Below are 26874 nucleotides of genomic sequence, written 5' to 3'. Positions count from 1 at the left end.
ACACTGATGCTGGAGGTGCCAATGAAGGACAGGGTAGACAGCAGGTGATAGAAAGGTGCTATCACGGCCCGTGTCTCTGAACGGTCTCTGGTGAGGGACAAACACCTCTGATTTTTATGTAGAAAGACTGAGAAGCTCAGTTCAGGTGGCTTTTTAAAAAGGACTACTCCAAACCGAATGAAAATACAATTATACTGGCACCATCTGAAATATAATTTCCACCTCCAGAAATGAGCCTAACATATTGAGAAAATGATTTGGTACAACATGGTCCATATTATCAGGTATGCTATTAGCAATAAGCATTATCATCTGTAGCCCAACTGATGCAGCATAGTGGCTATAAATACATAAGCTGAAGCATGGGGTTGCCTATTTGCATTTACCCTATTGGGCTATTCGATCCGAAAATTAATCTTTTAACTAGTTAAAATTCATAAATAGGATGCTATGTCCCCAAAACAACTTGCATAAACACAGTGAATTTAACCTAACAGGTAGGCCTAGATTAACTTGGTAACCCGCCACCTGGGCTAACATGCCCCCTGCCTGTACTTCTCACAGTAACCATCACCATTTTATCCCCCAACACTTTCCCTGGTTGCTACTCAACTAAAAATGTAAAGAAAATAAATAAAATCACTCCAAATAAACTGATTTTGAGGTAGGGTGGTGTTCCACGCGCTGTGCCACAATTAAATGACTGCACAGAAAACACTGACACACACACACACGCACACACACACAGCCATATCTAGTTCACCTGTCTCACCTTCATCTACCTATGGCTCGCTCATCTGTCATCCTGACTCAGACCCAGAGCTTGAGCTCCACTCAATCACTCCACATCGATGCACGCTATTGAACCCCCTGTGTGGTGAGGGTTGGTATGTTCGTTTCTGTCTGTGTTCTTGGTATCCTTCTTCTGTGTCTTTCTGCATCTAGTCCTGTGTTTGTGTATCTGTGATTTTGACATAAGAATTAAAACAGCAGGGAATCATCTTTAAACTAGAGCGACGACTCGTCAGGCCTCTGTGGGAGCAAAGGGGGCTGCCGTCACCTCTTGAGGCGCTGTTGTTTTCCTGCAAAATCAATTCTCTTCATCCTGCTGACTTCTCACAACCTACTGCGCACACACACGTACTGTTCAGACTTGAGCAACCCTCCCCAACACTCTACTAAGTAGACATTTTTTTTGTTTGTCAGTTCCTCGCTAGAAAATAAAGATTTCATTTAATCCCTAAATTGATTCCGTAGGCTTCTTTTTTTCTGAGGGAGAGCGGTGGGAGAACAGGTTGTTTGTGTCAGGTGCCAGCCCATGGATTCACAGAGCGATTAGCGGTGAAAGGAATCACCAGCAAGTTAAAGGGATCTTTAGATGTTTCTCGGCGGGCCAGCTGTAATACAGTAGCCTACTGACTGTCAGCACCTCCATAGTTTTACTCTCTCCTCTTCCGAAACTTTCACAAGGGCCCGGCTATTGATTCTTCTAATTTTCACAAGTACAGATGTAGTCAAATATATTGGCACCCTTGAATTATTCGGTTCTGTTCTCGAAACCAGTTCCAACCCTTGGCACAGATACCTCCGAACACAACCATAAACCCCCCACCCCAAGCAGCTCCCCCTGCCTGTGTTTCTTACTGTGTAGTTTTAAAGACTGCGGCATGCTGTAGGAGACATTTACAAGCCTATAAAAACCTTGATAAAGTGCAGTGCCTCCCTCGGCTGTGTGTGTGTGTGTTCTCCCTTGTTGACCCTCAGTTCACTCTCCATTAACCTTGGTGCAGGAAACTTTCTCTTCCCTTTATTATGTAAAGTCTGGCAACAGCTGGGGAGACAGCAAGGTGCTCCAGCTCATCTCACAGCCTTATCTATTATTCTCACAACATCCTCTCCAAAAATAACACCTACAAGGCTATGTATAAACACTCACAAAATAAAAAAAAGAGCACAAATTCACACTTTATAGTTCGAAAAGTAAGTTTGATGAAGATTTGCTTGGATTTGACCACTCTCCTCTCCCATCTTCACTAATGGGGTTACACGGTAGGATTAGGGGTCGATTTTTAATTGGACAGGAGGACACCTCATTTTAGGAATGACACTTTCATTTACCTAACTGTGGTTTGTGTGCCTGCCTGGCTGTAGAGAACATCTGCTCACAACTATGACAGTCCTGACTCCAAAGGAAGAGGCAATCCTCCTGAACCTGCTTGGAACTGACAGCTCGCACTGATCAACATTTTATTACTGTTGACATATATTTTTGTAGGTGAAGAGGAGAAAATTCTAATATTTGATGTGCTCTCTACTGTATCCAGCAAACATACTGCCAGCCCACCTCCAAATTACTATAACCCGTGTGTGACTCACTCAAACTGTGTTTGTACTGTATGACGGAGGGGTTTCAACTTTCAAAGGACTCCTATTCATGTTCTGACTTAACCACATGTTCCATCAATAAAGTAACCCATTTCTCCTCTCTCGATTCACGAATCAAACTTCCACTCGCATCCTGATTTAATGGAGTTTTCAAAGGGATTTGACCCCTACCAAACGTAGTTATGCACTGCATATCTCACAGCAGTAGCACTTGGATAATACTTCCGAGTCTCTTCAAATACTTGACCTTCCACTGTCACCAACAATAGAATACCAACCCTCACCTCCTCCCTTTATAGCACATTATAAAGTCAGTGTGATTACATGGATATATGGTAATGGCCCTTACAGCCAGTGCTCAGGGGGCTGCCTGGCACACATACGTCTTGTTAGAGCCATTTTGTTGGGCCGTGGGAGTGAAGAATGGGCACAAGCCTCAACTGCTCCAGAGATGAATGGTTTTCTGGGGCTGTAGATTTCCAGGCAATCAATTACTGAATCACTATAGGCCTAGTCTACACCACCAGGACTTGTCTTTTCTGTCCCAGACATATGGTGTATACTGTAGCTAGATACATTCTCACTGGAGGAGAGGGAGAAGTGTGTGTGTTCAATGTTATGCCACTGTTAGGACATTAACCCTCTCTGCATTAATCTCTGCCCATCTGTTATTGAATGTGGGTTGATATTAATAATAATAATAATAATATATGCCATTTAGCAGACGCTTTTATCCAAAGCGACTTACAGTCATGTGTGCATACATTCTACGTATGGGTGGTCCCGGGAATCGAACCCACTACCCTGGCGTTACAAGCGCCATGCTCTACCAACTGAGCTACAGAACTGCCATTATTCTCTTCATATGGCCAACAACCTGAACAGTTCCCCTTTCAAGTTCTCTTGGCATACTGAAACATTTGCTCATGCAGTGGAAGTGTGTCAGTAGTACAGTGCTCTAACAGGCTGTGTCCCAAATGGCACCCTCATCCCTACATAGAGTAGTGCACTACATTTGCCCAGCGTGAGGCCCACTGGAGCGCAGTCCATTTAGCAGATTTAAAGTGATTGGAAGTTACTGTATCCCTAACGTAGTTCTCACGATGTGTTTGGGTGCATGGGTGTGTGTGCGTCTAGCCTAGACTAGTGTGTAAACTGGGCTTGTGAGAAGTCATTCTCAACTACACACAAGGCTAGCATGCCTAGCGTGGGCTGGGTTTTTTCCCCCAGTGAATTGATTCAGTGTAGTTATTAGGCTTGGGTGGTATCCAGATTGTCATATTTTCACACAGACCTTGTGCCATACTGAGATATCGGGTAATACTGGCACCTGAACACAAAGGGCACTGTTTTTAAACCTCACTGAGGCTCTGTAATCCAAAGGTGAGCAGTTAGAGGTAAATTTAAAAATCCATAGAGAATGACAACTAAATGCAAACGAGTGCATTGCAAACATTTTTTACAGTCTCTGAACTAAACCATACAAGTAAACAAGCAACTAAAAAAAGTTACTCACAGTTTTCGCCATGCACAAAACAAATCTAAGACAGCAAGGCTCTTAATCGAGCAGGGGTTTCTCTGCTGTTACCAAGTGAAGCTTGATTTTGGAAGAATCTAACCATTTAGCTAGATAGATAGCTAACTAGCTAATACATTGTCAAATCAAATGCACAACTGCAGAGCGTTTAGCACATTTTCGTGCAAACTTGAAAGTTGTGAAAATTCTGTGCGACTTTTGGCACACTTTTACTGTGAACACTGACACTGTACCTGCCTTAAGTTACAGGTATAACAGTGGCCAAGTAGGCTACTGTGGCTATTTTATCATAATATGGGCCTATCAGAGTGGCCTAGCATAAAAAACAATGGAGAAAATGCATCACATAGCATTTTAACATGGAAATAGCTGTCCTGTATTTCATCCTACAGTAGCAGCCAATGTGTGGTGTTCAATGTAGGCCTACATTCCATCAGACTTTTGTAGGGATTGATATTAACCTGTTTATCCAATTGTCTTTCAGACAAGGAGGTGACTGAACATGTTGTGTTTGATTCAAGAAACTACTTTAGAACATAAAATGCAATGTTTTTCTCATACCATTATTACAGAGATTCAGGCAAATTATGCTGCCTACTGGCTATAACTTATTCAAGCCTGTCTAAAAATACAACACTTGCCCTTGCAGAACAAAAGCTCTTTACCTGACTTGCTTTTCAAAGATGGCAAAAAATGCACTTGTTGTGCTCTTGTAGGAAGCAACTACTCCCCCATTGCTGACTAGCAATGAGCTATAACTGGGCTAATAACTCACTTACTTGCAAAGAATATGAACAAATGCACACACCTGGCTACATGCAGCTGTTGGTTTGATCGCAAAACAAACGCATCTATTCACAACCACTCATGCTGTAAACACAGTCCAGTGCAAAGTGAATGGCACAGATCCATATATGTCAATGGTCTATTTGCATATAGGGATACTGCAGCTCTGATTGGTTATGGTGCACCGGTCTGTGTAGAGTATGGGCCTGAGTTGTGCCAGTTACAGAGGAGGAACTTCCTGATGCAATTAAGGCCTTGAAGTCCGGGAAAACTCCAGGGCTAGACTGCATAGCGGTTAAGGCAAGCTAAGGTATCAAACATTTTTTGATGTGCTCAGAGGACCGTTATTAGCATGTTTTAACCACTCCTATAAAAATGGTAGATAATCAGATACTGAACAAGGTCTGATTTCACTAGTACTGTAACAGGACCCATGTGGTAAATACAGTGCATTTGGAAAGTATTCAGATCCCCTGACTTTTTCCACATTTTGTTACCTTACAGCCTTATTCTAAAATTGATTCAATTGTCCCCCCTTCCCTTTTGGCAAATTCCAAGCGGGCCGTTGTGGCCTCCGTCTGGCCACTCTACCATAAATAGCCTCATGGCTTGGTTTTTGCTCTCACATACACTGTCAACTGTGGTACCTTAGACCGTTGTGTGCCTTTCCAAATCATATCCAAATCAATTGAATTTACCACAGATGGACTCCTTTCGGGCAGCAGGTAACTTAGCTTATAGGAATCTTGGGGCATTAACCGAAAGGTTGCTGGATCGAATCACCGAACTGACAAGCTAAACATCTGTCATTCTGCAAGGCAGTTAACCCACTGTTCCCCAAGAGCCGATGACGTGGATGTCGATTAAGGCAGTCCCTCCCCCCCCCCACCTCTCTGATTCAGAGGGGTTGGGTTAAATGCGGAAGATACATTTCAGTTGAATGCATTCAGTTGAGCAACTGACTAGGTATCCTCCTTTCCAATCAAGTTGTAGAAACATCTCAAGGATGATCAATGGAAACAGGAGGCACCTGAGCTCAATTTCGAGTCTCATAGCAAAGGGTCTGAATACTTATGTAAATAAAGTATTTCTGTTTTTCATTTTTAATACATTTGCAAAAATGTTGAATCCTGTGTGAAGATTGAGGAACAAAATGTGTTTAATCCATTTTAGAATAAGGCTGTAACAGAATGTGTAAAAAGTCCAGGGGTCTGAATACCTTTGAATGCACTGTATAAAGATCCAATCAATAAAACAAATTGGAGGCCCCATACACTTCTGTGTTGTGATGCAAAAATTTGCATAGCGCATAGAATTTAAAAGGTATTTTCGGATATTATTCATCCCAATCAGGAAGTTTTTTTTTTTTGACATGGACAATAGATTTGAGATAATATAAGACAAGTACTGGAACAATTGAACACAATGAAAAATCAAGGGAACCAGCCTGGTATTCGAAGCTGACATTGAAAAAGCTTTTGGTAAAGTACGACTGGAATTTATATATAAATGCCTGGAATTTTTCCATTTTGGAGAATCTCTTATACAACGGGTTAAAGTGATGTAAAATAGCAAATATTCTCTACTTCTCAGAAAGTATTAAACTAACGAGAAATATAAGAAGGTTGTCCACTATCGGCATATTTATTTATTTTTTGCCATTGAAGTATTAGCTATTTAAAACAATAATATCAAGGTGCTAGAAATCCAGGGCTTAAATACAAAGGTGTCATTGTACGCTGATTGTTTTCTGACTGTGTACCGGTACTCACTGTATATAGCCTCGCTACTGTTATTTTATTGTTGCGAGGCTATATTCCTATTATTGTTATTTTTTTATTTGATTTATTTTAGATTTGGTTTATTTTTAGTAAATACTTTCTTAAGAAAACTAATGTTAACTGCATTGTTGGTTAAGGGCTTGCATTTCACTGTAAGGTTGTATTCGGCGCATGTGACAAATACAATTTTGATTTTAATTTTCATTGAAATCCACAATAGAGGATCTAGATATTTTTTCTAACCTCTGACGAAGGCCTTGAGGCCGATATGTCCGATATGTAAAGCTTAATAAAAGGCAGTGATACTAGCAAGAGCAGTGTGCAGGTTTCTTATTTTTTCTCATGTTATTCAATTGTTACCATGCACCTGCAACAAAGATGGCGCAGCTGTGCGAGTGCCTTTTGAATAGAAAGTTAGCAAAAATAGATAAGCTATTGCTACCATGGAACGGAAATACCTGTCTCTTTGTGGTAAAATCACCCTGATTTAACTCTTTAGTCATATCCCAGTTTACCTATTAGCTTATGGCCCTGCCTATACCTAACAACTTGTTTTTTAAATTATATGAGCAAAAAATGTAATTTTATTTGGAATTGCAAGCCAGACCAAATTAAACCGGCATGTTTATATAATGAATATGAATTCGGAGGGCAGACATTGTTAAATATTAAACCATTAGAGGCTTCAGTCATCCGAAGTTATACTTACATCCAAACTGGATCCCTGGCAGACTAGTAAGAATGGCTCACCCCTTGTGGCCTTTTCCCCTTTATTCATATTACAACCTCACACTTTTGGTTATTTGAAAATGAAATCATCTCCAAAATATCTGTATTTTTAAACAAGCCATAGAAAGTTTAATATGCCAGAAAAGACAGAACAATTATTTCAACAAATATTATTGTTAAACTCAAATATGCTGACTGATTAAAAACAATCGATCAAAACAGTATCATTTTTTGTAAATGATGTCACACATGCAGCTAACAAGAATATATGGAAATGTCTGCTTTATCAAAAAATTGCGTCCAACTAATTGCAGCATTTCTTCAAAAATGGAAGAGGGAAGATGGTAAGGAACCTACATTGGCCCTGCATTGAAGACCAAAATTGGTTAAAGAAAACTGAGATAAATAAAAAGTATACCAGCTTCATTTAAGGACCAAAACATTGGCAGCTGTGCCATATAGATTTCCGATGGACTGGTTCCATGGTACATGGTTCATAAACATATTATTTTGATTTTTTATTTAACCTTTATTTAACTAGGCATGTCGGTTAAGAACAAATTCTTATTTACAATGTCGGCCTACCAAAAGGCAAAAGGCCTCCTGCGGGGACGGGGGCTGGGATTAAAAATAAAATAAAAATATAGGACAAAACACACACCATGATCAGAGAGACACTACATAAAGAGAAACACAAAACCAGATTGAAAACTTAGTTCAATTTAAATTATTATACAAAATTCTTGCAACCAATAGAATGTTATATATGTGGGGAGAAACAGCCATCCCAGCTCTACAGATTTAGCTGCGTAGAGACCGAATCATTTAGTACTATCCATATGTAGCTTGTTTTTGGTCGCAGGTCCAGGAATGGCTGAAGAATTGAATTTACCTGGAGTTAACTCTGCAAATAGCACTGCTGGGTGATCTGAAAAGTCAGTCAATCGATCAATAATATAATAATACTCTTACCAAAAATATTTATCTTTAATTTATAATCTGTAAAAACTATGAGAATAGAAAGGTTCAGAACCTTTGTTGAACATCACATCACAGCATATGGCAAATCAAAATCAAAACTGGATGGTTTTCAGAGATAGATGGGAGGGGTTGAGAGTAGCTGGAGGATGGGACTAAAAACAAACTAAAGATAAGTCCTGTAAGATATACTGTGTCTGTAAAACATTTATGGTATGTTTAATCTGGAAATAGAATCCTAAGTGTTGTTGTCCATTTAGTTTACTCCAATTAGGGGAGTGGCTCGGGAAAACATATTTTAAAAAGGAGTGGAACTGGCTTCGCGGTACAGTGCTGAGTTTGAAGGACCCTATGCTATTCTAACAGTTCTGGTGTATTCTTCCCAGGGGTACCTTCCTGCCAACACAGAGAGGAGAGAAAGCACACTACAGAGGAAGAGACAGGAATACTTTGGCTTCATAGAACAGTACTACGACTCGCGCAATGACGAGCACCACCAAGACACATACAGACAGGTAAGCATGCTATCTATGACCACACACAGTCACATTCTCTCTCTCTTTCTCAGTCACTCTTTCTCTCTTTCTCTCCTCCCCCATGTCTTTCTGTATGCCTATATCCACTGAGCCATGCACTCATATAGCCATGCACTCATATAGCCATGCACTCATATAGCCATGCACTCATATAGCCATGCACTCATATAGCCATGCACTCATATAGCCATGCACTCATATAGCCATGCACTCATATAGCCATGCACTCATATAGCCATGCACTCATATAGCCATGCACTCATATAGCCATGCACTCATATAGCCAAGCACTCATATAGCCATGCACTCATATAGCCATGCACTCATATAGCCATGCACTCATATAGCCATGCACTCATATAGCCATGCACTCATATATTGAGAGCAGCCTGTCTATCCTAAGCTCAGCTCCTCCATAGTTCATCCATTCCAGTAGTGGGTAAATATAATTCCTCAGCCATCTACAGTTAGAATGGGCTGTCCTGTGGGTGTAAATCCCCAAGCCCTCTTACCAGGCCCTTCCCTTTGTCCCTGATGTGTTCGTTCCCCCGCAGCCCAGACTAGCCAAGCCACTGCCTGTCGGCGGCCACGAGTCTGCATTACAGATCCAGTTATACGGTGATAAGTGGTTTTCCATGCTGCTCTCTTCTCACACATAGCAGTGCCACTATGGAGGCTAGACAAGAATGACCCTTTCTCTCTCTCTCTCCCTCTCCCCCAAAATTCTCTCTCCCCCCTCCCTCCCACCTTTGGTGTCAGTCTCTCTCTCTCCCTCACTCTCTGTTTATCAGAGGAATCACTTCTGCTGACACATGTGTTTTACTACCTTAAAAACAAAATCTATTCAAAGTACAATTTTCCCTAACCCTAATTGTATAACACTAAACCTAACCCCTAATCTTAAAATAACCTTTTTCCCTAAGAAGGGGGAATTGTCCTTGTTTTAATATCCTTTTGGAGATTTCCGGTACCCACGAGGATAGTAATACACACCGCATGCACGCATGATATTTACTATGCGGTGTATTGTCGATATTTACTTTGGTGCGTCAATATTTACTATGCTGACATATACACCCGTTTCCCGCTAGAGTAAGATGAAGAGAGAAAAGTCCTCTCTTTGCCTTTAAGAAAATGACTGATATTTACTTTAAAATGAGAGTTTTAGGCTTCCAGCAAACCGAGTAGAAATGTAGTCTCAGCAGGGAGTCTTGAGAGAGTCCTTCTCTCCACTGATCTCAGTTCTGTGTCTCAGTGGCAGAGGATGTTTTCTGGCTGATCACAGGCTCCCTGCTGTTCCCGAGTCAGCGCTCAACTTCCTGACATTGGCATTGCAAGACCTCTGTCTGTCTGTCTGCCTGACCTGACGGTCAGCCTCCTGTGACTGTCTGTTCCCCAGTCGCTCTCTTCTGTAACTCCTCTCATCTCCCTACAGTAGTCTGTCTGTCTCTCTGTTTTTGTACATGAATCTCTCTCCTTGTCTCTTCCTCTCTCACTCAAGCTCTCCCTCTTGCTCTAACGTTCTCTTTCAATCAATCAATCAATGAAATGTATTTATAAAGCCCTTTTTACATCAGCGGATGTCACAAAGTGCTTATATAGAAACCCAGCCCCAAAGAGGAAGCAATGCAGATGTAGAAGCACGGTGGCTAGGAAAAACTTTCTAGAAAGGCACTCCCCGCCCACACTCTCAGGAGGGTACTGTCAGGCACTCTCTCACACATCTACAGTAGTTTTTAGAGTTGACACGTTCGAATCTGTCAGAGTTTTCATATTTTCATTTTCAGTCAGACTTCTGTAGTGTTTCCTGTTGAATTGTCTCATGTTGTTGTGCGTTTAGCGGTATGTACTGTTTGTGGAAAAACAGCAGTTTTTTTTCCCTCATTTAGGGCTGGGGAAAAACTCCACTGGATGTCTGATCAATTGAGTGTGTTGACTTATTTCCTTAGTGTGGGTGTGTTGTGCACGGTCCGTGCGTGAAGACTGAGTATGCGTGTGGGTGTAATGTGTTTGTGTTAACTGTTTTCTCCACGCCACCAGATTCGTATAGACATCCCCCGGATGAGTCCGGGAGTGTCTATTGCTGCAGCCTATGGTGACAGAGGTAAGACTGGTTAAAGGGGCTACTGGCCAGAATGACACCGGTCCGGTTCCCGTCTGGTCTGCCCTGTCTGTGTTTGTCCGTCTGTTTGCAGGCTCCAAGTTCTGAACTGGTTGCCGGTGGTTCTCTGGTTTGACGAAGCTCTCCTACACACATAAGTGATGACATGGTGTATTTGCTTGTGCCCTGCACTGACCCACTGTGGTTCTACAGAGAAAACAGGGTTTGGTTTGGAGAGCTTGTGAGACACACTACCCCGCCACCCAGTTCAGAATTATAGCCTAGGAGCTCCAGTTCTCTTCAGTTCTCTGCCGACAATACACGCCCTGGACCCTCGATCCAGTGAATCCACTAACCAGCTCTCTCTCTCCTCTCTTCCCTCTCTGTGACGGCGTATTATAACCTCGGCTGGTCTTCTGTTTTGTGATTCCTCTCTCCTCTCTGCAGATTCACATTGACATCCCGAGAACCAATCCCCTTATTCCTCTCTTTCAACAAGCTTCTGTCCAAGAGGTGAGACCTTCTTTACAGAACACACTGACTGCCCTGCCTAACCTAGACCTAGCTAGTGTATGACATCCTGTTCGTCTTATTATACATACAGACACACACTGCACCATGCATGCATGCACGTATACTCAAGCATCCTCTTGACTACTGAAGAGTGGAAACAATCTGGTGTAATGAAAGGTTCTCCCGTGTGGTTTTGCTGTTTTGTTTGCACTCTGGTATGAGTCGTTTTTGCACTCTGCAATGAGTATTTTAGAAAACAGATCGTTTTTGTCATTGGCTATAATGGAACGGGTTTGCTTGTGTGTCCTGGATACGTTTGTTCAGTATTTGCGAGTCACACCCCTCTTCCTCAATGTCCTCTATTGGTCTTTACCTCTGTTCCCTTCCCAGACCACACTCCTACCTCAGTGCTATGAGAGAATACTCATGAATGGGCCAGCCGTCCTCACATACACCCACCCCAATATCTATTTTTCTTAATTTAAAGTGTCTCCCTCTTTCTTCGTATACCTCTCTTTCTCTCACTCACTCCTTTGCCTCTTTCTTTGTCCCTCACCTCTTTCTCTCTCTAGCTGCCCCTTTCTTCCCCTCTTCCGACTCTCCTCTTTCCTTCTTCCTACTGTTTTATTTTTTTTAATTCCTCAGACACTCTCTCCCTATGCTGCTCTTTTTCCTCATCTCTCTCCCTTTCCTTGCATGCTGGTGTATCTGGCCACAGGCCTGCGTTGAAATATTTAGAGAATTTAATTGGGGATCATTTTTTATTTCTGTCCCGAAATAACTTGTGGTGGTGATGCATGTGACCGCAGAGCTGTCTAAAAATCACACATTTCAGTCTCTCTTAGTCTGTGTACATAGTGCCTATAGAAATCTACATCCCCTTTGCATTTCTTCACATTTTATTGTGTTATTGTGTTATACAGTGCATTCTGAAAGTCATACCCATTCCCTTTTTCTACGTTGTGTTACATTACAGCCTTATTCTAAAATGGATTAAATAAGTAAAAATCTCTTCCTAAGGGACCTACAGCACTGGATATAAACTTGGCCTCGGTGCACCACTATGGCTGTAGACATGCTGTTCACACATTAGCAGTGATGCTAGCGCCAGAGAGAAGAGCACGTGTGTCCATACATACATTTCTGTCCTCATGATTTCCCTTGAGGAGGCAATGTAGCAGCGTGGGTGGGAAGAGGAGAAGGACGCGGAGGGTGACGGAGGGGTGAAAACCTAATGCTCATCCAAGCAAGTTGTGCTTTTATGCATGATCAAATTAAAATAATTCCGTGATGGTGCACTGAATTATGCACAAGCTATTGGATGAAAACATAACTCATCAGTCCTATGATTTTTAGTAGCCTGTTGTCCCTTTTTTAAAATGTTTTTTTTTTTCATCAGAGCTGTATTGTAAAGCTTGCCTTGTCCCAGATCTGCAATAGCCAAGCCAACTCCTCGCTACTACATTTTTGGGAAAAATAACATGGAGACCTGGGACCAGGCTTTACTGACCACTCACTGTCCTTTATTCCCTGTGCTTGTGGCTTGATGGGCAGCCTGTTCACTGCATAAACATAACACACTAATGTCTGGACCTAACCCTCACACACTGACACTGTTCAACACTGTCCTCTCCTGATCACACACGGACCACTATCTAATCAGTTACCACCACGAGGTCAACATACCTCATCTGTTACTCTGCTGCGTGTCATTTTTTATTGTTGTTGATCCATTTATTTTTGATTACAATATTTTATTATGTTGGCAGAGTCTTTCAGGCTCTTGAATCTCCTTATTGGCCTCTCTCCCTAACTCTCTTACACTCACTCTCTCTGGCCATTGATTTCCTCCACCTGGTTTAGTGTCTATTTTCCACCCTCTGATGGGCTTCTGACGCACTGTGGGAGCTCTGGCCATGAATTCTAGCTGCAGGGAGATGATGGGTGAGAGAGAGATGAGGAGCAAGAACATGGGTTGTTTCAGGGAGTGAGAGGACAAAAAGAGAAGACAGACGGTGGGTGACGAGAGGGGGGGGTGAGGAGGGGAGAGCATTAGCGTGGGGAGGAAAGGGAGGCCAAGGGGAAGACATGGATGGGGAGGAGAGAAGGGAGGGTGTGCTCTAAAAGGGAGAAACTCACATTAGCACTCCGCCTTCACTCCCCCTCCTTCTCCTTCCCGCCCCGCTTTGATAGATGTGACTTTGATGATGAAAGCAGGGGGACAGCAGTAGGGAGATGTGAATCCCATACATGTCCATGTAACAGCGTTTTAAAGGGACACCGCCAAACCATACTAGCTAGCATAACACGCCAGCATCCCAGGCAGCCTACCAACATGTTTTTGGAAGCCGGGGCGATCACAATTTTGAGAAATGTGTTTTATTTAGAAAAATGACAGAAACATGGCGTCCGAGAAAGTGCTCTGCATGTGTAATGCATCGCCTGACATGTCAGAACTCCGGCACAGACTTTCAGGGGCCAGACTAGAAGAGGGATGAGAAAGAGAATGGAAATCCAAGGCTGCGTCCAAAATGGCACCCTATTCCCTATATACTGCACTACGTTTGACAGGAATGCTATGGGACCTGGTCAAAAGTAGTGCGCTATTTTTTTTGGGGGGGGGGATAGATAGTGTGCCATTTGGGACGCAGTGTTGTGTGGTTGATTTGTGCTGAACTTCAAGCCTCCTTTAATTCTTGGGGGATGACAGCAGCAAGGTGGAACATTAAAACCGAGGCTGTAACGAAGATGGAGGTGTTTGCCTTCCAGAAAAAGATTAGAGAAAGAAGAGAGGAGAAAATTAAAAAGTTTGTGAGCGAGTTCAAAGTTCTCGATCCAGCAGTAGTAGAGAGACAGACGGGTCCAGCACGGCGATGAGACATTTACGTTGATGTTGTCGTGTGCACGCTTCAATTCCATGTCACTGCTCACCGCACATGCATGTCCTATGACTAATTTCCTCACTTCTCTAACACGATCAAACCTTTATGTCAATTTTTATAATTTAATCTGATATTGCTCTTTGATTGACTGGTGGGCATGGGATGGGGCGTTTCTCGGTTGGTTTGAAACCGTCATGTGACGTTGTTAAAGAAAGTCAAATATATAAAACATAGAAGTAAGTCTACATTATTCACTGTTTTACATGGATTTGTCATCTGTATTGTGTCTGTTCCTATTTAGGTATGTCTTAGATGGAGAGATGGCTAGATTGACTTTATCGTCCTTGAGAGGGACTTTGACTTTCACATTAAAACAAGCAAGCTTACTTATTCCTCTCAGTTTACAAATATTAACAAGATAGCTTGCGTATACTGATTCTAGAAGTAGCTTCAATTTTCTTCTATGTACTGTGCTCTATACATAGTGTGCTGACCTGTGTATTCCTCTGTCTGTCCGTCAGATCTTTGAGCGTATCCTGTTCATCTGGGCGATCCGCCACCCGGCCAGCGGCTACGTGCAGGGCATCAACGACCTCGTCACGCCTTTCTTCGTCGTCTATGTCTTTGAGTACATCAGTGAGTCCCTCTTCCTCCGTCTTCGTCCTCGCTCTTTGTCCTCCCGTTTCTTCCTCTGTCCTCTTCCTCCCTATTCTTCCTCCCTCCTCTCTTCCCTTACTCAAGGGAATTGCCAAAGCCAAAGACTAGATAGTATGCCGTTTGTACTTTGGTGAGTCCCTCTCTTCTAGCCGCTTCTCTCATTTAAGGGAATTGTCCTCTTTTTTTTGCTTCAATCACTGGAGTAGATAGCCAAATACTAGATAGTAGCGTCCACTTCCCTCACTCGAGAGAATACCAAGCCATGAAGAGATCCTAATTTAAATGTTTTAATAGGCTCTCCTCTCACAATAGAGCTTGCCTGGGTCCCTGCTGTATGAGTTTATGTGGTGCAAATTATTTGTGTTATGAATGTTTCATTAAATTGATGACTATGTTCTCTTGTGCTGTGTAGACTGAACTGAGCCGCAAACATTGATTTGCAGAGAGTAAAGCATCTCAAATGACGTTTGTGTGCATGGGGGGGGGTGTGTGTGTGTATGCACGTGCTTGCACTCTAGTGTGTTTGTGCTTGAATAAATGGCTCCTCTGCCACTCCAGGGGTTGCTCTAAAGGCATGGTGAGAAGTTGGGTTGTGAACCCAAGGGATTGCAGCTGTTTTGTATGCTGAAGCGTGAAACAGAAAATAGTTATTTCTGTTGCTTTTGACTCCCCTCTCTTTCCTTGTCTCTGACTCAGACCCTGTCTCTCTGTCGGTCTGTCAGATCCCCAAAAGTCTCCTGGCCTGCTTCGCTTTGTTTATATGCATCTTCATGTGCTGCTACTGATGAGCCTTGAAAGCTTACAAAGCCAACAAACCTTCAAACGTGCTCCGCCTGACACGTAACACAATGGTTTGATGTGCTGTCTGTTGCTTTTCGCTCGTGTTCTTTTGAGAGGTTAAGAGAGCGAGAGGGATAGAGCGATTTTTGGGCGTTCATGCTGGGGAATGAGCAGGCTAATTACCCTTCTGTCTGAGACTTTCTCTCATGCGCTCGCTCGCTCACTCATTCAAACACACACTCTATCTTGTATACGCACACACAAACTCAGTTCAACTTTTGATGGTGCTGCGTCACAGCTAGCTGGCAGCCATTTGTTATTTCCCAGTATTCTACAGAGCCTAATGAGGGCTGACATTGGAGTGATTGAAAATGCACGTTAAGTAAAGTTTGATTTTATCCCTTTCATTCATTTGTCAGGCCGTGTGAACATCGCAGTCTGACTGAAATGAATGAAAGGGATCAAATCTCAACTTTATTTAACGTGCTCCCTCTCTCTATCACTTTGGGAAGAAAAGAAAGAACTCTCCATCACTAGAGAGAGAAGAAAGAAGTCAGAGGGTTGGAGATTTCAGAGTAATTGAAAGCTGTTAGTGTAGGACATCCCTCTCTGAGTCAGATTCTCGCTGTCTGTGTGTGTGTGTTTGTATTTTTTGGACTTGGCTTTAGTCTCGTGATCTTGTCAGAAAGATCCACTGACTAGCAGGCCCTGTCTCTCTTTAAAGGAAATAGATGGGTTTGTACACTCCTAATCACTTTTTCTTCAGTAGCATTTTACAAGGTGTTAGTACAAACTCTTGGGGGACATTACTGTTGAAGGTAATGCTGCTTTCTGTTTTAGCTGATTCTCTCTTATTAAAGGAGGAGGGTGAAAGGAGGTGTGCTAGTGTGTGTTTGGATCTGTTTGTGTGTGTGTGTTGTTCTTCAGCAGAGTTTGCAGTAGTTGCAGCCATATCGTGATTCGTACTCACTGGATTGTGCTGGTTGAATCCCTGTGTGTTAAAGATGCATTAAAAAAAATATATATATATATATTTTTTTAACTTTTTACATTTATTTAACTAGGCAAGTCAGTTAAGAACAAATTCTTATTTTTAATGTCAGCCTAGGAACAGTGGGTTAACTGCCTCAGAGGCAGAACAACAGAGTTTTACCTTGTCAGCTCGGGGATTCAATCTTGCAACCTTTCGGTTACCAGTCCAACGCCCTAACCACTAGCCTACCTGCCGTCCCATGATGACTGGGATGTAATAGAAAGGCCAGTAGGTCATGCTGTGTTGTGCCTGCTGCTGTCAGGTACCATGCATTATAGTGCTTGCCAGCTTGTAGTCCTAAAACCCGGAAATTAGTTACCTCATTCAGCTGCTCCTTCTGGGAAAATGTATGCGGAAAGATTCAGATTTTTGGGATGAATGCAGAACATAAGGGCTTTAGTTCACACAGGCTTAGGAGATCTACGTTTTGTTCTATGAGATATCAGTGAGTTAGCATGACCTTTATGAATTATGAAGCCTTTATGTGCGTTATGTACTTTTTAAAATTACATAAATGCTTCAACATTCACAAAAGGTGATTTTAGCTGAAGGAGATTCTCATATAACAAAATCTCCTAAGCCTGTGTTTGGCAGACCTTCTGCATTTATCCAAAAACTCATAGGCTTTGCCCAAAAAGACACCATTGCTGTTGCTCTCTATAGAAAAATAAACCTTTTTTCCCCCTCTGCTACACACACACTCACGCACACTTATGCACATACACTTTTGAGAGATGTGTGTGTATGTTTGTTTGCGGGTAGTCAGTAGGCCTACACAATGTAGCTGTAGCATGTTGGCTGTATGCTTTTGAAGTGTACTGTAATACACTGCTTAACCTGTCACCCTGCTTGACCACTGGGGGCAGTATTGACTCTGTTTAATCTACCTTCAGAAAGTATTCATAGTTAGAAAATTGTACATCATACACTACAGGTGGGGAACTATGATGAAGTAATTCTGCTTTGAAAGTTGATAAACTTTTGATAACCCCACTTTTGAGAAAATGGCTATTGAATGTTTTGGTACACCTACTGGAAAGCTCTTCTTTGTCTATACCCATTCAGTATCGTTCATACCCTATTAAGCTTTCGCCCCACTTACCTATTTAAGGAATCACATTTGAGGCCATGTGCTAAACAGAGTAAGGTAGTGTAGGAAACAACCAAAGATTTCAAGAGTGAAAGTAATAGCAAAAATACACTTTATCTAGTCCAATAGATGACTGTAATCACCCCCAACTAGGTTCAATGTTAGCTAGCTAGTTTTGTATTCTGTACAGGCTTTCTTTTCACTCTGTCAATTATGTTAGTATTGTGGAGTAACTACAATGTTGTTGATTCATCCTCTGTTTCAATTCATCTCAGCCATTCAATTCTGAACCCCTGTGTGGTTTCCTTACTCTCCGGCAACTGAGTTAGGAAGGACACCTGTGTTTTGTAGTGGGGTACAGAAATGGGGTACTCATTTAAAAATCATGTTAAACACTATTATTGCAAACGGAGTAATTATTATGTTTTGTGCTGCTGCTATGTTGTGCTGCTGCCATGTTGTGTTGCTACCATGATGTCTTGTTGTGTTGCTACGATGCTGTGTTGTCATGTGTTGCTGCCATGCTATGTTGTTGTCTTAGGTCTCTCTTCATGTAGTGTTGTGGTGTCTCTCATGTCCTGATGTGTGTTTTGTCCAATATATATATATATATATATATTTTTGCCCCGGTCCCCGCAGGAGGCCTTTTGCCTTTTGGTAGGCCATCATTGTAAATAATTATTTGTTCTTAATTGAATTGCCTAGTTAACTAAAGGTTAAATAAAAATACATGTGTTACTTGTTAAGCACATGTTTACGCCTGAACTTATTTAGGCTTGCCATAACAAAGGGGTTGAATACTTATTGACATTTCAGCTTTTGAAGGATTTGTAAAAATATTGAAAAACATGATTCCACTTTGACATTATGGGGTATGACAAAATAATTTAATTCAAGCTGTAACACAACAAAATGTGGAAAAAGTCAAGGGGTGTCAGTACTTTCTGAAGGCACTGTAACACCAGAGAGAGGTGTTAAAGATGTGAGGAGGTTGAGTGACATGCTGTGTCAAATGTGAATCACAGTTTCCTCTGTCAGGGAAATTATTAAGATGGCCACCTGCACTAGGTGTTTTTCTCTCTCATCAACACCATCTAAATATGTCTATCAGACAGGATCAAGGCTGCCGTTCCATCTCTGTCTTCTCGCCTTGCCTTCGCTCTGTAACAACGCTAAACTATCGCTTTTTTTGTGTCTCTATTTTTGTTCCTTTGTTGCTGCTAGTTTTCAAACAAACATCTATCTTCCTTCCTTTGATGATGCAAGAACTAAGACGTTGTGTTTCATGCAGAAACCAGTGGGTTGCTCAAGGGGGGTATGGGGTGGGGGTTCATGCAAGAACAATGGGATGCAACTGCAGCCCCGAATTGGTGGCTGTAGTTGCACACTAATGCTTTGGCTGCTTCCAAATCCCACACACCAAGCCCCACCCCCTGTCACTCAACCAGGCAGTTCCTCATACTCAAGATTCACTCTGCATTGAACAACAGCATGCAGTTAAAATATTTTTCTGACAAGAACGACACTGCTTTCCTCTTTGCATCTTAATAAAAATCCATGTTTTCTATATTATACTATTTGTTCAACAGATAGCTGGAATCAACATACTTTCATAGCCTATGCATTATCTGCCTGTTCCTGTTTTGCCCGTCGTCTGCTGACTCTCTCCCTCTCCCCATTGTGCCCACGGAGTAGGGAAAGATGGGTTCTGCGAAGCACAAGCATATTACCGTTGCTCAAAATGCTTTTGAGAGAAAAATACAGTTTTTAAAGCAACTTATGTCTAGTTACAGAGAGGATAGTCATATAATGTATTTCTCAACATTGACTTCATGGCACCACTTTGTCACTGGTGTATGCTGTAGTTAGTATGGTTTTGGTGTGCCTGCGGAGCGGAGTATGCCATTTGCAGTGAATAGGCCTACAATTAAGTAGCTTATAGGCCTAGGTCTGGAACGTTTTTGTAGGAACACTAGCCTACATTTACTGTAATACAACTTTAGGTATTTTTTAACGTAAATAATCAATATAATTGAAGACTGGGTGATCTGTGTTCAATACAGGAGGAAAAGAAACTGTAGCTAGCTTTCTGGTCACGCACCTCTATCTAACAGTACACTTCAAGTGACCCTCATTCAAGATGGCTGTACTTTTTCATTACACAAAGGAAAAACCTCAACAAATTTCTATAGACTGACATCCAGTGGAAGCGATAGGAACTGCAAGAATGTCCCTTAGAAATCTAGATTCCCAATGAAAACCCATTGAAAAATAAAAATAAAAATCTGAATGGTTTGTCCTCGGGGTTTCGCCTGCTAAATAACGTCTTATACTCACATACACGATTCAAACAGTTTTAGAAACTTCAGAGGGTTTTCTATCCAAATCTACTAATAATATACATATCTTATAATATATGTCATTTAGCAGACGCTTTTATCCAAAGCGACTTACAGTCATGTGTGCATACATTCTACGTATGGGTGGTCCCGGGAATCGAACCCACTACCCTGGCGTTACAAGCGCCATGCTCTACCAACTGAGCTACAGAAGGACCTTATCTTCTGGGTATGAGTAGCAGGCAGTTGAATTTGGGCATGCATTTCATCCTGACGTGAAAATACTGCCAAGTCACTAAAAAGTTGAGCATTAGCCCTACTCATCTATTTAAGGATTAACATATGAAGCCATGTGCTAAACAGAGTAAGGTAGTGTAGTAAACAACCAAAGATTTCAAGAGTAAAATGTGAAAGTAGTAGCAATGTGTCAATACATGTCAAATACACATGAGTTCAGAGGCCTTGCTTTAACAAAGTTAACCATTTTCACTGTAGTGTCCAAAACGTCTTTCAAGCTGTCAGGCATTCCCTTGGCAGCAAGAGCCTCTCGGTTGATGCTGCAGTGTACCCAAGTGGCGTCAGTAGCAACTGCTTGCACGCGTGTTACCACTCCACTATGCCTCCCTGTCATGGTTGGTATCTGTCAGTACAGATACCAACAGGAACAGCAGCTACATACATAATGGAATTCCCGCGAGAGAGTAACGGGTAATGTGATTGGATGTTAGTTATTTGACGAGGCTACCTATATTGTGTTTCGTTGAACACGAGATGGTTTCATTTTATTTTTGGCAGTGAAACGAGGCTATTCAGGCGAGGAAGACTTTGTGAAGATTATTTTTTAAATATGTTATTAAAAAAAATGTGAATCACATTTTTTATTTTGATTGGATGAAGTTCAGGAGGAGAGGACAGATGAGCTCCGGTCTTTTTCTGATTGTCAGTGTGGAGACTGGAGAGAGAGGATCCGTGCTGTCAGAAGGAAGCTGCACGTGTTTCCTGGAAGATGACCTATGATAGTACTGCTGGGCTTTATACAGGAGCAGTAGTGATGTCAGTACAAAGTCGATGGAAAAGGATAATATAACTTGTGCCTGCGTCTGTGTGAGTGAGTGTAGGGGTCCGGTCAGGAGTAATAAAGGGGGCTGCAGCAGGCAGTGTGTCAGTGGGCAGCAGGCGGTGTGCCAAGTGTGCCAGTGGGCAGCAGGCAGTGTGCCAAGTGTGCCAGTGGGCAGCAGGCAGTGTGCCAGTGGGCAGCAGGCAGTGTGCCAGTGGGCAGCAGGCAGTGTGCCAGTGGGCAGCAGGCAGAGTGGCAGTGGGCAGCAGGCAGTGGGCAGCAGGCAGTGTGCCAGTGGGCAGCAGGCAGTGTGCCAGTGGGCAGTAGGCAGTGGGCAGCAGGCAGTGGGCAGCAGGCAGTGGGCAGCAGGCAGTGTGCCAGTGGGCAGCAGGCAGTGTGCCAGTGGGCAGTAGGCAAGAACACCATGATGGTGTCACGCCAAGGAGTTATGGCAGAGAGGTGAGGGGAATGAATGTAATAAGGGAGGAATGAGGTGGGCATTCAGTCCTGTCTGTCCAGAGCTCTCAACTACCTCAAGTCCTGCCTGCTGGTCCTGGCATTGAGGGGAAATAGAGGGACAGTGAGTGACTGAGACGGGCTGAGAGCGGAGCAGAAGCAGGGATTGGAAGAGGCTGTGAGAAAGATAGAGAAGGGGGGAAGTGAGGAGCTCAGAGGGAGAAATCCCCCTTATTCGGATCCCCATTAGCTGTTAATTTTTATTTTATATTTATGTTTCTACTTATACTTGCTACCATGATTAGGGATAATCCTGAATGAGTTGTGAATAATAATGAGTGAGAAAGTTGAAGACACAAATATCCCCCCAATAATGCTAACTTCCACTGTTATTGTAGTTGTGAGAGGTTAGCATGTCTTGGGGGTATGATATTTTATTTACAATTAAAGTTACTCCAAAATTACGCTTGGGCACAAAATAATCTGAAACACAACCAAAAAACAGAGCAAATGCATCCAACAAATGTGTAGAGTCACAAGCTTGATGAAGTCATTGCGTGCTATGAATATGGGATCAAATACTTAACTTTATACTACTTTAATTCACATAAGGGAATTTGTCCCAATACCCTTTTCCCCCTAAAATGGGTGGACTATATACAAAAAGTGGTGTAAATACCCTCAAATTAAAGCTGACAGTCTGCACTTTAACCTCGTAGTCATGGTATCATTTCAAAGTGCTGAAGTAAAGAGCCAAAACAACAAAAATGTGTCACTCTTCCAATACTTTTGGAGCTCACTGTGTCTTAAGTGAACCATCACTTAAATCAAATTTTATTGGTCACATACACATATTCAGCAGATGTTATTGAGGGTATAGCGAAATGCTTGTTTATGTTCCTAGCTCCAACTGTGCACTTCTTAAGAAATTGAAAATGATACATTGTGACAGTGCTGGCAAATACATTACTTATCAGGTTTTGATTCAGAATAATAAACCAGACATATAGCCAAGCTCTGACTGAGTCTACACTGTAAGCCGACGCATAGACATGAAGGTTGGTTTTAATAACAGCAACAGAACAGTGTGAAAGAAGACCAAATAAGCTAAGTGAAGAGAATCTACCTGCTCTGTTAGCAGTGCTATCCTAGCAAGTTGTTAGCATGGCTGGTTGGTTTACAGTCTGAGACCTAGCTGACACTGGGCATCTCTGACCAACTCTAAACAGCGCTAATGTTAAAAAAAAAGTTTTATTGTGTGTGTCACTCTCAGCATCTGACAGAGGGATTGGGGACTAGGCGGAGCAGTCAGGGAAAAACCATGTCGAGAGGGGTAGAGAGGAATACACAGTCAGCCTAAATGATAAACCATGTAGACGAGAGAGAAATACACATATTGAGCTTCAACAACAGCCCTATTGGACTACTCCAAGCAAGCTAAAGATGATCCCTTCCTACTAAGCAGAGAAGCGACTGAAGTGAGTAGTGGGCCTATATTTTGTGTTTACACCATGTGATCAAAACGGGAGACTTTTGATGTAATGAATCGCAGTCAAAATGTCACTCTTGGGTTTTACTTGTCTCTCCATCAGAGTCTTGTAGCTTTAGCCAACTACTTTGTCAGCTACTACCAGGCTGGTTTAGTTTATCCATGTTTAAGTGGTCCGTATCGACTGCGTGAGTATCATGCCTACTGTCTAAAGACACACCACACGGATCCCCCGCTCAATCCACAGACAGCGCAGACACAGACCACTGACCCTCTGCTCAATGAACAGACAGCACGACGGAGAATCACGCCTGCTGTCTGTCAGTTTGGTCTGACTGTGGGTTGAGCGGAGGGCCAGAGGTGTGTCTGTGAATGGAGCACTGGGTCAGTTGGGGGTAGTCTATCTGGTGTCTGTGGATTGAGCGGAGGTTCAGCTGGCTGTCTGTGGATTGAGTTTAGTGTCAGTGGGGTGTGTTGGTTCTCTGTCGTGCTGTCTGTTGATTGAGCGGGGGATCAGTGTGGTGTGTCTTGTTGCTGAGTATTTAATGAGTATCGGTTTGTTCGCAGTCTCCCATCGCCAGGCGCTGATTTTAAAGCTTAGCTGATTAACGTTCTTTATTTGCTCTAACGAGTCATTAATTGCCTCTGCACGGCCACTGGCATTCACTGGAGGTTTCCCTCCCTCTTTCCTCCTCTGCTCTCTCTTATCCCCCTCTTCTATCGTTCTCTGATGGAGTTCCCCATTGACCCAAGTTTGTGTCTAGTAGACTGATGTGGAAGGCAGGGAACAGTGCACACACAGTACTTATTGGCAGTAGTAAAGAAATGTGCATCTGAAGTAGGCCTAGCAATTAGAAAGAAAGACTCTTAACTTTAGTTTTGTTTTTGCCTCTTGCTCTGTTATTTTAAATAGGGTTATTTAGAATTTGTTTTGGCTTGAGCCACTTTTTTTCCCGACTTGGGCTTTTCATCTATATTTATTTATTACACACTCCTCATATTTCCAGTTTATTTAAATTTTAAATCATTTTTGTGAAATATAATATACACTATCATACTAATAAGTACAGTACTTGGAATAGTTCGTATCACGTCTTGATATATTTTCTTCTTTAAGATGATGGAGAAGCTGACTCATTATTCCAATGGCCAGGAACTGAAACACTAGATCTATTTTGAGACTTTCTCCACACATTTTCTCATCATTCCTGATTCCATAAAATGCACTGGAGCCGAGAATGGTTCTGAAAAAACTCCTTGTCAAGATGTAATACATTTTCCATGAATAATAATCACGGTTATTGAATATTTTGGTATTACGTTAATTCCTCTACTATAAAAAGGCATAAATTGGATTTCTCGCCATGAAAAATGGCTCCTTTATCATTTTGTCATCCCGCTAAAATGCACTTGACATGATGCAATTGAGTGTCATCTTTTTTTAAGATACATTTGTTGTTGAATAATCTTCCACTCTTCTGATAGTAATTCAGATTGTAGCTACTGCACATAAAATCAGCAAAAAAAGAAACGTCATCTCACTGTCAACTGCCTTTATTTTCAGCAAACTTAACATGTGTAAATATTTGTATGAACATAAGATTCAACAGCTCTGATATAAACTGAACAACTGAGACATAAACTGAACAACTTCCAGTGATGTGACTAACAGAAGTGAAATAATGTGACCCTGAACAAGGGGGGTCAAAGTGTCAAAAGTAACAGTCAGTGTCTGGTGTGGCCACACACTGCAGTACTTAATGCAGCTGATCTCCTCCTCATTGACTGCACAATATTTGCTAGTTCTTCCAGTGAGATGTTACCCCACTCTTCCACCAAGGCACCTGCAAGTTCCCGGGCATTTCTAGGGGGAATGGCCCTAGCCCTCACCCTCCGATCCAACAGGTCCCAGACGTGCTCAATGGGATTGAGATCCAGGCTCTTCGCTGGCCATGGCAGAACACTGACATTCCTGTCTTGCAGGATATCACACACAGAACGAACAGTATGGCTGGTGGCATTGTCATACTGGAGGGTCATGTCAGGATGAGCCTGCAGGAAGAGTACCACATGAGGGAGGAGGATGTCTTCCCTGTAACGCACAGTGTTGAGACGTGGTGACGTTGTTTTTGGTGATGTCTTACAACAGGCCTACAAGCCCTCAGTCCAGCCTCTCACAGCCTTTTGCAGACAGTCTGGAGGGATTGCACGTTCCTGGTGTTTTTCGGGCAGTTGTTGTTGCTGTCCTGTATCTGTCCTACAGGTGTGATGTTCAGATGTACCGATCCTGTGCAGGTGTTACACGTGGTCTGCCACTGTGAGGACGATCATCTGTCTCCCTGTAGTGCTGTCTTAGGCGTCTCACAGTACAGACATGGCAATTTATTGCCCTGGCCACATCTGCAGTCCTCATGCCTCCTTGCAGCATGCCTAAGGCACGTTCACGCAGTTTTCATAGCTGTGACCTTAATTGCCTACCGTCTGTAAGCTGTTAGTGTCTTAACAACTGTTCCACAGGTGCATGTTCATTAATTTTTATGGTTCATTGAACAAACATGGGAAACAGTGTTTAAACCCTTTACAACGAAGATCTGTGAAGTTATTTTGATTTTTACAAATTGTCTTTGAAAGACAGTGTCCTGGCTGAGTTTATTTATCAGTTAACATCCCACTCAGCCTCGTAGAACAACACTACATCCCAAATGATGCCCTATTCTCTATATAGTGCACTACTTTTGACTGGGTCTCATAGTGCACTACTTTTGACCAGAGCCCTATGTAGGGAGTAGGGTGCCATATGGGGTAGAGCATAATATCTCCCATTCTTACATTTTTATATATATATTTTTTTACCTTGTTTTTCTGCCCAATTTCGTGGTATCCAATTGTCTCATCGCTGCAACTCCTGTACAGACTCGGGAGAGGCGAAGGTCGAGAGCCGTGCGTCCTCTGAAACACAACCCAACCAAGCTGCACTGCTTCTTGACACAATGCTCACTTAACCCGGAACCAGCCGCACAAATCTGTCAGAAGCAACACCGTGCACTTGGTGACCGTGTCAGCGTGCACTGCGTCCGGCCGGCCACAGGAGGTGCTAGTGCGTGATGGGACAAGGACATCCCTGCCGGCCAAACCCTCTCCTAACCCAGACGACACTGGGCCAATTGTGCGCCGCCCCATGGCTCTCCCGGTCAGGGCCAGCTGCAAATCTTGGACTCGAACCCAGAATCTCTAGTGGCATAGCTAGTACAGCGATGCAGTGCCTTAGACCACTGCGCCACTCGGGAGGCCCCCATTAACTATACTTCTAATGATTATCCTCCTCTTTTCTCCGTTAGTGGCAGCTCATCTAGAGTGATGACTCTGTTTATCTCTGCCTCAATAACAGGTGAAGTCGGTGGGGATAGTGTTCGTGTTCTGTTATGTTGTGGTAAGTTTCAAGTTTTGTCACGTGCACAAGTACAGTGAAATGTCTTTCTTGTAAACTCTTTCCCAACAATGCGGTAATCAAGTAAGCAGTAAGATGTTCACATTGTGTGTAGACTATAGTATAGCTATACTAAAGCCTTCCCAGACATACAGTTAGAGTCCATATTAGAGGTCTTCACGGGACTTGGGACACGGGACTCGGAAATGTGCCTGGGGCTTTCCCACCCGTACACGTTTTTCATAAATACATTTTTAAAGCCTAGAGAACCGTTCCGAATGGACTCGTGGACAACTAAAAACGTTCCATATAGACCTG

The 26874-nt window shown here is 42.6% G+C and overlaps 1 protein-coding gene across 2 annotated transcripts in view; it reads left to right on the top strand.

Moving 5' to 3' along the window:
* LOC118392255 (TBC1 domain family member 22B-like) overlaps positions 1–26874 on the top strand; it is a 175246-nt gene that overhangs the window by 39445 nt on the left and 108927 nt on the right. For both annotated transcript variants that reach the window (XM_035784045.2, XM_035784046.2), the window contains exons 7-9: positions 8583–8711; positions 11281–11346; positions 14750–14864. In XM_035784045.2, the coding sequence (XP_035639938.1) occupies positions 8583–8711; positions 11281–11346; positions 14750–14864 (310 nt within the window). The remainder of the gene's footprint in view (positions 1–8582; positions 8712–11280; positions 11347–14749; positions 14865–26874) is intronic.

Source organism: Oncorhynchus keta, chromosome 13, assembly GCF_023373465.1.
Source record: "Oncorhynchus keta strain PuntledgeMale-10-30-2019 chromosome 13, Oket_V2, whole genome shotgun sequence".
In the NCBI taxonomy this organism is placed as follows: Eukaryota; Metazoa; Chordata; class Actinopteri; order Salmoniformes; family Salmonidae; genus Oncorhynchus; species Oncorhynchus keta.
The sequence above is the reverse complement of the archived record's forward strand: the minus strand, read 5'-3'. Positions and strand labels throughout refer to the sequence as shown.